A 14,428-nucleotide genomic window follows, 5' to 3' on the forward strand; every position below is an offset into this window, starting at 1 on the left:
TGATTTTTCTCCTCATTAGTTAAATCAAACTTATCAGCAAAACTCTCAAATATCTCTGGATTTCTACACACATGGATTTTATCATGTGCAGGAATGATTTTGCATAATTTTAACAAATTTTCTCTAACTTTAATTTGGAGTTGGGCCTCTGAGTTGTCTTCTATTTTTAGTGGCCTTTGTACATCTGTCTCTTGTGCATCATCTGTCAATTCTCATGTTTCCTCCTATGTTTCCTCCATCTATTTTTACATCATGAGACAGTCACCTAAAGTGGCCGTTACAGACACGTCTCACATCTTGTTCACTCTCCATATTGGTGAATCTCTGGAACATCATTACTTTTCCTTTGACACTATTTTTACACAGTCATTTTTGGATTTCTCTGACACAAACTTGTGAAATACGTCAACCAACTGTAAAATATTTTTCAATTTTTCTTTCTTTATTAAGACATCATCAACTTATTATCAATCAGGTATGGCTGGCTTGCCAAATGTTAAAAATACTTATTTTGTATATTTATTTATTTAGGACTCTTTACCAGATGCGATACTCTAAAGAAAATGTAATGATATTTCTTACAAAAAATGTAGTGATTTATTGGATTGTCCACCAAAAGGCTTCATTGCAGCAAAACATAAAATAGGTTAAATAGAAAGAGATTGTCCATTTGTCCATATCAAAGTTTGTTCCCCATCTTTCCTGAGATTTTGAATGGTAAATGGTGTCTATGTCAAAAGCGTGGTAGAAGTTTATCAAGAAGCACGTGGCTAACTCGAATACCAGCTGTTCATTCCGTCTGAAGTCTGAGTGGAGTGAAGTGTCCGAAGAGAGCGAAAACCCCAAGTGAGAGCCCCTCCCTCCTGTGAGTCGTGATTATATATGTCCCACTGAGCACGTGTTCTCTCTACATGGTGTTACCTTTTACTCTGAGCTAAATATACAGGAGCAATACATGTAATATCAGCAAAAGTCAATATGCTCAGTATAGAATTGAGTGTAATAATTGAATAACCAATAATAAATATTTAACACTAGTATTTGTGCATACTAGTATAATTACTTTTTATGATTTACTCTCATGTGTCTCTTCGTGTTCCATAAGCTTGATATATTTTTAATCCTGTTTTGATTTTATTTTTTATAAACTAAATATTTGTTATTTATCTTTACACATTGCAATAGATTGTCTGGCCTCATTACATCACTTGAGGACGTGTGTGTGTGTATGTGTTCTAGAAACAGACGTTTTTGCCTTGAAAACTTTAAGACTGTTAATTCATACCAGCTCCTGTCTGAATTGTCACCTATTGCAGTGTTGCTGTATATGTCTAGAAGAGCTCCCAACATAAACTGTAGGATAAGTGTTCACTCAACGTGTGCTTTGACTTGGCTGTCTAACAACGGTGTTTCCAAATGAGGGGAAAAAAATTGACTGTCTACCATGCTCTAAACTGTACTATTAGTACTGTAATTATTCATGTAACATAAGAGAATTTCTGTGGCCTTGAGACTCTGATCATGTGCTATCCTCATCCGCCTCAGGCTGTGCCATTAAAGACTGAGGAGCTGTGTAAAACACTGATACTTTGTACTTCAGAGTTTCATCCATTAACTGATCCATTGTGTAGTCAATAAAGTTGTCACACTACCTACTTTAGTGAAATAAAAAAAAATATGGAAGCAACTAGGATGACACCAGAAAAAATCAGTTCTGTTCGCTCATGTTGGTAAGAACTCGCATGGATGTGTGAATGCAGCCTCAGTACTGGAAATCTGTTTCTCTGTAGATTGTACAGCAGCCTGAGATGGGAGTATAAATATAAGCCGTCTGTGTGCTGTTTTATGGATTTTTACAACATGGATTTGTATTGACCTGTGTACATAAGCTTTATACTGTTGACTTTTTTTTTTTGCAGGAGGCATAAAGCCAGAAGAGAGCCCAGTCTCTTCCATCATGCAGGATGCTTTTGGCTGTGTGGTGGAAAACCGCTTTTTCCAACTTCTGGATGATGAGTCTGATCCCTTAGATTTTCTACATCAGACATCATCTGAACTTGGTCGTAAGAAGAAAGAGGAGGCAGGATCTAACAAGGCTGGCAAACAAAAGAGCAACAGAAAAGAATCCCAAAAGGATAGAAAGGCAATTGCTGCAAACACAGAAGCCCCAGGTTGGTATTGAAAATGGAGCTTCAAGTATAATGCCAGCCACATTACCCAGCCTCAAAGTAATCTTGGAGCTGGTATGCACAGACTGCATTGCACAGTCTGGCCAATGGATCTCATGACCTGAGCATAACCGCTTAAAGGGAACCTGTCACCCCCAAAATCGAAAGTGAGCTAAGCCCACCGGCATCAGGGGCTTATCTACAGTATTCTGTAATGCTGTAGATAAGCCCCCAATGTATCCTGAAAGATGAGAAAAAGAGGTTAGCTTATACTCACGGGGGCGGTCCGATCCGATGGGCGTTGCGGTTCTGGGCCTCCCATCTTCATAGGATGATGTCCTCCTCCTGTCTTCACGCTGCGGCTCTGGCGCAGGCATAGTTTGGCTGTCCTGTTGAGGGCAGAGCAAAGTACTGCAGTGCGCAGGCGCCGGGCCTCTCTGACCTTTCCCTGCGCACTGCAATACTTTGCTCTGCCTTCAACAGGGCAGACAAAGTACGCCTGCACCGGAGCCGCATAGGATGTCATCCTATGAAGATGGGAGGCTCCGGACCAAACCGTGACGCCCATCGGACGGGACTGCCCCTGGGTGAGTATATTCTAACCTCTTTTTCTCATCTTTCAGGACACATCAGGGGCTTATCTACAGCATTACAGAATACTGTAGATAAGCCCCTGATGCTGGTGGGCTTAGCTCACCTTCGATTTTGGGGGTGACAGGTTCCCTTTAATAGAAATATATATGAAGCTGTCGTGCTCGGGTCTGGAGACCCACTGGCCAGTCCTTGCATTGCGGTCAGCCCTATGTTCTATTTATACGTTTGTCTGACTACCCTAAAACTCATCAGTTATAAAGTTCTAGCCCCAGCACTTTCCTGCGTGGCGCCTGCTCAGGAAAAATTTGAAGCCAGTGTGTTAATACAAGGGCAAAACCGTGAGCAGAAGCGAGGACAAGGACTACCTGCATATGTCTGAGCTTTCAAGAATGGACCTTGATGTCACACACACAGCTAAGGGATCAAGCTGCGTACAGATTCACTGAGGATGCAGATACTGGTGTCAGTGAGAGGCTGAGCGAGGGGTCGGCCGCTCAGTGCAGGATGCTCCTGTATTCAGACCTTTGGCTGTCCTAGTCTGTGGGTCACACCAGAACAACAAAAGGACTTCATTTTTTTTTTTTTATTTTCTCCTGGCTTCAAAACGTTCCAATAGCCTTCTGGTTTGTACAAGTGATCTTTAGCAACATAGTCAGGCAGCAATCTGTGATGTTGGAGATATATATATATATATATATATATATATATATATATATATATATATATATATATATATATATATATATATATATATATATATATATATATATATATATATATATATATATATATATATATATATACACACACACACACAGTGGGGCAAAAAAGTATTTAGACGGTCAGCAATAGTGCAAGTTCCACCACTGAAAAAGATGAGAGGCGTCTGTAATTTACATCATAGGTAGACCTCAACTATGGGAGACAAACTGAGAAAAAAAAATCCAGAAAATCACATTGTCTGTTTTTTTTATCATTTTATTTGTATTTTATGGTGGAAAATAAGTATTTGGTCAGAAACAAAATTTCATCTCAATACTTTGTAATATATCCTTTGTTGGCAATGACAGAGGTTAAACATTTTCTGTAAGTCTTCACAAGGTTGCCACACAATGTTGTTGGTATTTTGGCCCATTCCTCCATGCAGATCTCCTCTAGAGCAGTGATGTTTTTGGCTTTTCGCTTGGCAACACGGACTTTCAACTCCCTCCAAAGGTTTTCTATAGGGTTGAGATCTGGAGACTGGCTAGGCCACTCCAGGACCTTGAAATGCTTCTTACGAAGCCACTCCTTCGTTGCCCTGGCGGTGTGCTTTGGATCATTGTCATGTTGAAAGACCCAGCCACGTTTCATCTTCAATGCCCTTGCTGATGGAAGGAGGTTTGCACTCAAAATCTCACGATACATGGCCCCATTCATTCTTTCATGTACCCGGATCAGTCGTCCTGGCCGCTTTGCAGAGAAACAGCCCCAAAGCATGATGTTTCCACCGCCATGCTTTACAGTAGGTATGGTGTTTGATGGATGCAACTCAGTATTCTTTTTCCTCCAAACACGACAAGTTGTGTTTCTACCAAACAGTTCCAGTTTGGTTTCATCAGACCATAGGACATTCTCCCAAAACTCCTCTGGATCATCCAAATGCTCTCTAGCAAACTTCAGACGGGCCCGGACATGTACTGGCTTAAGCAGTGGGACACATCTGGCACTGCAGGATCTGAGTCCATGGTGGCGTACTGTGTTACTTATGGTAGGCCTTGTTACATTGGTCCCAGATCTCTGCAGTTCATTCACTAGGTCCCCCCGCGTGGTTCTGGGATTTTTGCTCACCGTTCTTGTGATCATTCTGACCCCACGGGGTGGGATTTTGCGTGGAGCCCCAGATCAGGGGAGATTATCAGTGGTCTTGTATGTCTTCCATTTTCTAATTATTGCTCCCACTGTTGATTTCTTCACTCCAAGCTGGTTGGCTATTGCAGATTCAGTCTTCCCAGCCTGGTGCAGGGCTACAATTTTGTTTCTGGTGTCCTTTGACAGCTCTTTGGTCTTCACCATAGTGGAGTTTGGAGTCAGACTGTTTGAGGGTGTGCACAGGTGTCTTTTTATACTGATAACAAGTTTAAACAGGTGCCATTACTACAGGTAATGAGGGGAGGAAAGAGGAGACTCTTAAAGAAGAAGTTACAGGTCTGTGAGAGCCAGAAATCTTGATTGTTTGTTTCTGACCAAATACTTATTTTCCACCATAAAATGCAAATAAAATGATAAAAAAACAGACAATGTGATTTTCTGGATTTTTTTTTTCTCAGTTTGTCTCCCAGAGTTGAGGTCTACCTATGATGTAAATTACAGACGCCTCTCATCTTTTTAAGTGGTGGAACTTGCACTATTGCTGACTGACTAAATACTTTTTTGCCCCACTGTATATATATATATATATATATATATATATATATATATATATATATATATATATATATATATATATATATATATATATATATATATATATATATATATATATATATATATATATATATATATTGTGAGGCAGTGATTGGTGTTAAATGTGAGGGCCACTGTATGTTCTCCCCAGGATGCGCACGAAGGCGTTTTGAGGCCATGAGTGCATTGCAGTCACAGGTGTAGCTGTGGTTGCAATGCAGATTAAAGTGAGTGTTAGTCTTGGACATGCTGGTTGTCCAAGATAGATTTAAGAAAACCTGCTCTGGTCTATTTTGTTTGAAATGGAATACAGGACGGTAGTGGTGCAGTCCGTTTCATTCCGGGCCGGGTTTTCTATGTGGCTGAAGGCCACAGATTCAACTTAAAAATCCTGAAGTATAGTGTTTAGGTGTGTCCGGTTCAGTGTCAGTCTGGTGTTTAAGGAGTACAGAGCAGGAGGCTCTCAGAGCTCCACCTGTGTGAGGTAACAAAAGGCCAGCTGCCAAGGCAGCTGAAAGATCTGACAACAGCGGTGCAGTCGCCCACGGGAACTGGTCTCAGCAGGTGGACTGACGTGTTTAGTGACTGCAAACTGGCGGATATGGTGACGGCTTTGATCTGGAGGATATCGTGTACTGTGTAATGTTGTGAGTAGAAAATTAAAGGGAATTTGTCACCCCAAAATTCGCCTATAAGCTAAGGCCACCGGCATCAGGGGCTTATCTATAGCATTCTGTAATGCTGTAGATAAGCCCCCGATGTAATCTGAAAGATAAGAAAAACAAGTTAGATTATACTCACCCAGGGGCGGTCCCGATGTGGTCCGATGGGCGTCACGGTCCGGGTCCAGCGCCTCCCATCTTCATTCGATGACGTCTTCTTTGCTTCTTGCCGTGGCTCCTGCACAGTCGGACTTTATCTTTTATTTATATTTATTTTAAATACTAGTGGCAATCTTTATTTACTTGGCCTATAGGGTACATTGAACGTCTAAGGGTTTTTATTGATTTATACATTTACACTCCAGTACTTCTGTATTTTCCGTGCTTTCACCTCCACATTTGGAGATTTTTAGCCCTGTCTGTTTTAATTACTTATTTTAATCATGCATAAATAAAATGTATTTTTTTTATTTATTACACTCTGTTGGAATCTTTTTGTCTGGTGCAATCAGGCCACTTACAGACATTTTGTTGATGAGTAGAGATGAGCGAAAAGTTAGTTGTTCGTACCGGACAGTCAGTGTCCATTGCTAAACGCAGAACAAGGACTTCTACTGGAAGTCCGTTGAAATATTTGAAGTTCCAGGGGAAGTCCAGAGAGAATTTTCCAGGTGAGAAGTTTCAGTGCCCATTGTTTTCAGTGGGGCTCTGGTTCAAGTTCCCTACTTTGGAATAAAGGTTTTGGCACGCTTAGTCTGGGAAGGCACTAGTTGTCAAGCTCCATGGAAAAATGCTGTACACTTTGTAAGATATGGTAATAGCTTTGACAGCAATGATGGCAGATAAAAAAAAAAAAACAAGTTAATTGCAGACTTGCTTAACTTCATGCTAACTTGAGAATACCCCTTTAAAGCTCATTGGCTCAGCCCTTTTGTCGTTTATAGATGCTAGCTAGGAAAGAACCCACCATTACATCACTACTACTGACCTTTATCTCTTGGTATTCTGTAAGATTACGAGATGGCTTTTCTTATAATTAAAGAAGTTGTCCACTACTATAACTTTTTTTTTTTTATAAATCTTGCTATTATGTGCCACTGAAAACATCTACTGTGTTTATTTTAGCAATGTTACCTTTTATCATGCAGTAGCAGCACATCTTTAGTGCTGGATTCAGCTCTCATGGGGTTAATCGACAACTTCCTTTCTCCTGACTTACTGTGCTCTAATACTACAAGTTCCATGATGCATTGCACTCTCCTGTAACTCTGCACCTGCCACACCCACTCCAAAACACACCCCAACCCCTCCCTCCTCTCCCCCTTCTATCTTCAAAAAGATTTGTGATGTCATTTCTGTCCAACCTCCTCTTTTACATTTGTCCAACCCACACTCCATTACACACACATAGATAGATAAATACAGAGATATATCTATATGTCTATGTCTATTTCCATAGATATGTCCATATCCATGTTTCTAAACCCCTTCACACCTGGAGCTTTTTGTTTTCGTTTATCGCTCCCCTTCTTTCCAGAGCCATAATTTTTTCATCAATATGGCCATGTGGGAGCTTATTTTTTGCTGGACAAGTTCTACTTTTGAACGACACCATTGGTTTTACCATGTTGTCTAACAGAAAATGTGAAAAAAAATTCAAAGTGCAATGAAATTGCAAAAAAAGTGCATATCCCACACTTGTTTTTTGCTTGGCTTTTTTGCTAGGTTCACTAAATGCTAAGGCTGTGTGCACACGTTGCGGATTTGATTGCAGATCCGCAGCGTTTTTTGCCACACTGAATTGCATCAAATCCGCATTGTAGTGCACAACCAATGTAAGTCTATGGGAGCCGCAGACTTGTGCACATGCTGCGGAAAAAGCCGCACCGAAACACAGCTTTTTTTTCTCGCAGCATGTCACTACTTTTGTGCGGAACTGCAGCGTTTCTGCACCTTTAGACTTTCATTGAGTCGGACACATCCGCAGCAAAACCGCAGATGTAAAAAAGATCTGCAGTTTAGATGTGGATGTGGGTCCGAGAAACGCTGCAGTTCGGGAGGAGGGAAGTGTGTGGGTGGTGACTGTGTGCGGGGTCTGCGGGCTGTCCGGGTGTGTGCGGGAGTGTTCAGGTGTGTGCGGGGTCTGTGGCTGTTTGGATGTGTGCGGTGCTGCGCGGGGCTGTTCAGGTGTGTGCAGGGTCTGCGGGCTGTTCGGATGTGTGCGGGACTGTTCAGATGTGTACGGCCCTGTTCGTGTGTGCGCGGGGCTGTTCGGATGTGTCGGACTGTTCAGGTGTGTGCGGGGCTGTGCAGGGGGTCTTTTGGGGTGTGTGCAGGCATCATCCGATGGGACTACAAGTACGCAGCATCCAATCTGCAGCTCATTCGGATGTAATCCGGACAGTGGACACACTCTACGCTATCCATACATCTAATCAATAGATAGATCTATAGATGCATACATCTATCTATTCATATTTCTATCAATATGTAGATCTGTCTACCGTGCATAAACTGCACCAAAAAAAGCATCAAAACTGCATCAAAACCGCACCAAAACTGCAAAACTGCACCAGGTTTTGATGCAGTTTTTGGTGCAGTTTTGATGCAGTTTTTGGTGCAGTTTTGATGCTTTTTTTGGTGCGGTTTATGCGCGGTTTTAAAGGGAACCTACCACCCCGTTTTTTAAAAATTAGATAAAAATAGTGTGAAATAGGGGCAGAGCTGGGCTTTACATTAGGGCCTTTTCGGTGCCTTTACACCCCCGTTAGGCTGCCCAAATACCTTTGTGAAGTGGCCGTTTTCTGCTGTCACTCAAGTGGGTCAGGTCGGATGGGCGTGGTCACAGCGCTGTTTGTCCCCCAGGATCCTGTTCATCATTACGTTGGTGGCGTAGTGGTGTGCGCATGTCCAAAGAAGATCCACTGCCCAGGAGATGAATAACGGCGCGGTCTTCGCTATTCAGCCATTTACCGGTGGGCGCGGCCATCTTTCCTGTGGCCGCGCCTGCGCAGATGGAGCGCTCTGCTGCCCGGGACTTCAGGAAAATGGCCACCGCGATCTCCATCTGCGCACGCGCGGAATCCCGCGGCCATTTTCCTGAAGTCCCGGGCAGCAGAGCGCTCCATCTGCGCAGGCGCGGCCACAGGAAAGATGGCCGCGCCCACCGGTAAACGGCTGAATAGCGAAGACCGCGCCGTTATTCATCTCCTGGGCAGTGGATCTTCTTTGGACATGCGCACACCACTACGCCACCAACGTAATGATGAGCAGGATCCTGGGGGACAAATAGCGCTGTGTCCACGCCCATCCGACCTGACCCACTTGAGTGACAGCAGAAAACGGCCACTTCACAAAGGTATTTGGGCAGCCTAACGGGGGTGTAAAGGCACCAAAAAGGCCCTAATGTAAAGCCCAGCTCTGCCCCTATTTCACACTATTTTTATCTAATTTTTAAAAAACGGGGTGGTAGGTTCCCTTTAATGCCGTTTTTGGAAATAAATAAATGGAAAATGTGCATGATTTGAATGGAAACCTGCATGAAAGAACGGATTCCAAGGCCGGATTCATCATTTCACATCTGTTTCATACGTTTTTTGCCGGATCCGTCGCTGTGCATTTTTTCCCCGGACAGAAAAAACGTTCCTCTTTATGTGTTTTCCGTCCGGCGGAAACAGCTTTTTTGACAGATCGGCAAAAAAACGGATGAAACGTGTGGCCATCAAGCGCAATCCGGCGCTAATACAACTCACGGTAAAAACCTGATAGAAACATCTATGTATCTATAGATATATCTATCTATAAATAGATCTATGGATAGATATATAATAGAAATGCCGATGTTTCTAAGGCTACTTTCACACTAGCGTCGTGCACTGCACGTCGCAATGCGTCGTTGTGGAGAAAAAACGCATCCTGCAAAGTTGCCCGCAGGATGCGTTTTTTCTCCATAGACTTTTATTAGCGACGCATTGCCACACGTCGCAACCGTCGTGCAACGGTTGCACCGTGTTTTGGCGCACCGCCGGCACAAAAAGTTACATGTAACTTTTTTTGTGCGTCTAGTCCGCCATTTTCGACTGCGCATGCGCGGGCGAAACGCAGCCCCCTCCTTCCCGGACCTTGCAATGAGGCAGCATCTTAAGACTGCTTCCGCTGCCCACGTCGGGCATTTTTGTCACAGTATGCGTCTGTACGTCGGGCCAACGCAGCGCGACGGCCCCTTACCGACTCTAGTGTGAAAGCAGCCTAAGGCTACTTTCACACTTGCGTTTTTAGCAATCCGTCTTTTTGGGAAAAAAACGGATCCTGCAAATGTGCTCGCAGGATGCGTTTTTTTACCCATAGACTTGTCTTAGCGATGGATTGCGACGGATGGCCACACGTCGTGTCCATCGTGCAACGGATGCGTCGTGTTTTGGCGGACCGTTGGCACGAAAAAACGTTCCAAGTGAACGTTTTTTTGTCCGTCCGCGTCCGCAATTTTCTACCGCGCATGCGCCGCCAATACTACGCCCCCTCCTCCCCAGACTTCAGAATGGGCAGCGGATGCGTTGAAAAACTGCATCCGCTGCCCACGACGTGCACAAATTTCACAACGTGCGTCAGTACGTAGGCCCGAGGCATACCGACGGACCCGTACCGAAGCAAGGGTGAAATAGGCCTTTATGAGCGTTTAATTTAATAAAAAAACGGCGTGGGCTCCTGCGCAATTTTCTGCTCCAGAGGGGGAAAGCCGACGGCCGGGGGCCAATATTTGTAGCCTGCTATGAATATCAGCCCGCAGCTGTCTGCATAGCCTTTACTGGTTATTAAAATAGGGGGACCCCCCCAAAAAATGACGTGGGGTCCCCCTATATTTTATAGCCAGAAAGGCTACGCAGACAGCCGCGGGCTGATATTCATAGCCTAGAGAGGGGCCATGGATATTAGTCCCCCCCGGCTACAAATACCAGTCCGCAGCTGCCCCAGAAATGGCGCATCGGTAAGATGCGCCAATTCCGGCACTAAGCCCCTCTCTTCCCACTCCCGTGTAGCGGTGGGATATGGGGTAATAAGGGGTTAATGTCACCTTGCTATTGTAAGGTGACATTAAGCCGGGTTAATAACGGAGAGGCGTCAATAAGACGCCTCTCCGTTATTAATCCAATACTAATAAAGGGTTAATAAAACACACATAAGTAAAAAAGTATTTTAATATTCTTCATTTCACCATACTTACCATACTTCAGCGCCTGCAAGAAACGTAAAATAATAAACCGTATACTACCTGTCCGCCGTAGTCCAATTAATAACAAGTGTCTCACGACGATCTCCCCTATAGAACAGTGACATCGGGTGATGTCACTGCTCTATAGGACCCTCAGTGACACACTGACAGGAGACAATGGCTCATACAGCAATGCCATAAAGTGAGACTAGGGACTATTTTCTCACAGGGGCGTAGGAATACATTGTGAGGAATACATTGTGGAAGGATACCTTCCATCATTGTATTCCTGGAGAGCAGTCGCATCAGCAGATGCTCCTGCTATCCACGGGAGATCGTCGAGGGACACTCGTTTTAATTGGATTTCTGCGGATCAGGGAGTATATTGTTTGTTTATTATTTTAATATTTTTTACAGATGACACTGGCTTCGGGGATCAAGGTGACAAGTGATGGTGAGTATGTACTCTGTTACATGTACTGTATTTCTGTATGTATGTACGTACTGTATGTGACAAGTTGCATGTCGTCGCATGTTGCATGTCGTCGCATGGTGCATGTCATGTTGCATGTCGTCGCATGGTGCGTGTCGCATGTCATATGTTGCATGTCACATGGTGCATGTCGTCGCATGATGCATGTCGCATTGTGCATGTCGTCGCGTTGTGCATGTCGCCGCATGGTGCATGTCGTCGCATGACGCATGTCGCATGTCGTCGCATGGTGCATGTCGTCGCATGGTGCATGTCGTCGCATGGTGCATGTCGTCGCATGGTGCATGTCGTCGCATGGTGCATGTCGTCGCATGGTGCATGTCGTTGAATGGTGCATGGCGCCGCATATCGCATGGTGCATGTTGTTACATGTCACATGTTGTATGTATGTATGTATGCATGTATGTATGTACTGTATATGTGTATTTTTTTACATTCAACACATTAGCCGGATGATGGGACTACTACTGTCCCATCATTGGCTAATGTGTCACTCACTGTCACTGTAGCAGGCAGAGCCAGATGGGACTTGTAGTCCCATCGGACGATGCCTGCACAGACACACACACACACACACACACACACACACACACACACACACACACACACACACACACACACACACACACACACACACACAAGACCACCCCCCGCAGCAGACCCCAGCACATATCGATGCCGGCACGCAGAGCCCGCACATGCCGGCACGCAGAGCCCGCACATGCCGGCACGCAGAGCCCGCACATGCCGGCACGCAGAGCCCGCACATGCCGGCACGCAGAGCCCGCACATGCCGGCACGCAGAGCCCGCACATGCCGGCACGCAGAGCCCGCACATGCCGGCACGCAGAGCCCGCACATGCCGGCACGCAGAGCCCGCACATGCCGGCACGCAGAGCCCGCACATGCCGGCACGCAGAGCCCGCACATGCCGGCACGCAGAGCCCGCACATGCCGGCACGCAGAGCCCGCACATGCCGGCGCCGGCATGCAGAAACCGGCGCCCACACAATCATCCCTTCACAGCCCCGCCTGCCCCCAGCCCAGCCCTGCAGCCCCGCCCACAGCCCAGTCACTCTTGATGAGTGACTGCTGACTGTGAGGCTGGCTCACGCCTGCTGCTGTCACGTCAATTTCCAGAGTCTGGAAATTGACGTGACGTCGGCGGAAATAAGCGGCGGCTGCAGCCTGGGGGTCACGTGACCCGGACTCAGCCGCCGGCATAGCGCCGCTCACAGGCGAAAACGGCAACGGACGGTATTTGCACAATTCATTAGGAGCCCCGGGGGGATACATTGGGGGGTTAATTGAAAGTAGTGGACAACCCCTTTAACTGCAATAGCTGCAGTTGTTTAATACATAATGTGCTCCAGAGATCTGCTACCCACACTAGAGACATTGTTACTGGAGTGGTATAATTGGTTTAAGCAGTCATTCTGTTCTTACACTTCCTATAAAGGTTTTCAAAAAGTCGGCTATATCTGTGTCGCTTCCACCTGGCCTTATAAGCTACAAACGCTCAGTTGTCATCCCAATTTACACTAAGTATGTATTGGAGAAGTATAGTTGGTATTTGGCCTTTTTGCTCAAAGATTTTATTTAGGGTTAATCAGTCCGATTAAACCACATCCAAGTAAGTTTGGTCCAAATAGTTACTTTAAAGGGAACCCATCATGTAAAATGATGCTATTAACTTGCCGATACGGGATTCATCTGTAGGTTAATAACGTTCTGACACACCATGTGGCGCTCGCACACAGAACCCCGCCACAGTCATGACTCTGCGTAGAGTGGTACCTAGACTGTGCTCCCAGCACTGAGACAGCAGGCTCAGCATTGGACGCAGCGGTCGGTCAGTGCTGGGGGCGCAGTTACAACCACCGCTCTCTATGTACAGAGCGGTGACTGAAACTGTCGGTGGCGCCCATATGTCTGGAAGCCGAATACTGCTGGAGGGAATAAAGTTAATTTCCGCACTGCGGCTGGGCAGTGTCAGAACGCTAATAACCTGAAGATTAACCCCATACCTGCAGGTTAATAGCGTTATTTTACATGATGGGTTCCCTTTTAGTAGAAATATCTTTTTTCTTATGGACTTTTTTGTGGCGTGGGAACAAGCCGATCCTGCCTGCTATGTCAGTACTTTAACTAATAAGGCGAGTGACTACATAGGGTATATATAGTCTTGGCTGCTATTGGAGAGTAGCTACATAAACAGTTGGCGACCCTTGCAAATATATTATTTTTGTTGACAAAGATATAAAATAAAGGAAAGGGAACACCAGAGTAGGTGGTAAGATCTCATAGTGGATCAGTATGGTTCAGAAACTGCTTGCATCATAAGGTGTGTGTCCACTGTGTCTTTCCTTTTATCTTCATATAATTGTGTGATTAGTTGTACTTGGAGACTGAAAGTGGGGTTCACAGGTCTTTCATATACCTTTTTATACAGTCACCCAGTCTCGTAGTTATTGGCTGTAGGAGGTAGAGAAACGATCTGAAAGGGAAGCATACACTTTGATCTAAATATTGTAGATACTGTTCTAAGGCCCACCGTTTATGCTGTGGCATCATCTGTATTTGTCAGATATATAGGCAGGTTTTAGGGTGTCTCAAATCTTCTCATGGGCAGAGCCTTGGATTTTTGTTTGGGGTTATTCATAGTATAAAGCGGCGGGAAGACATTCAGTCCAAGGTTTCCATGTCTCTGCTATAGGTATCTGTGTATTTAGCTTTAGGTAATCATATTGTATCTATTTTGCCACTGAAGTGTGGAATGCTGGGAAACTCCCAAGGCTGTCATGATCTCCTGCATAACGTTTACTGCAAAGTACATGTGCCTCTATAACGTTCAGTT

General features: G+C 44.9%; 1 protein-coding gene across 11 annotated transcripts in view; it reads left to right on the plus strand.

Annotated features, from left to right (window-relative positions):
• The window catches only part of HABP4 (hyaluronan binding protein 4), a 117,218-nt gene that overhangs the window by 23,348 nt on the left and 79,442 nt on the right, over positions 1-14,428 (plus strand). For all 11 annotated transcript variants that reach the window (XM_077299703.1, XM_077299672.1, XM_077299678.1 and 8 more), the window contains exon 2: positions 1,920-2,171. In XM_077299703.1, the coding sequence (XP_077155818.1) occupies positions 1,958-2,171 (214 nt within the window). In that variant the 5' untranslated portion in view covers positions 1,920-1,957. The remainder of the gene's footprint in view (positions 1-1,919; positions 2,172-14,428) is intronic.

The sequence above is a fragment of the Ranitomeya variabilis genome, chromosome 1 (genome assembly GCF_051348905.1).
Source record: "Ranitomeya variabilis isolate aRanVar5 chromosome 1, aRanVar5.hap1, whole genome shotgun sequence".
Classification (NCBI taxonomy): Eukaryota; Metazoa; Chordata; class Amphibia; order Anura; family Dendrobatidae; genus Ranitomeya; species Ranitomeya variabilis.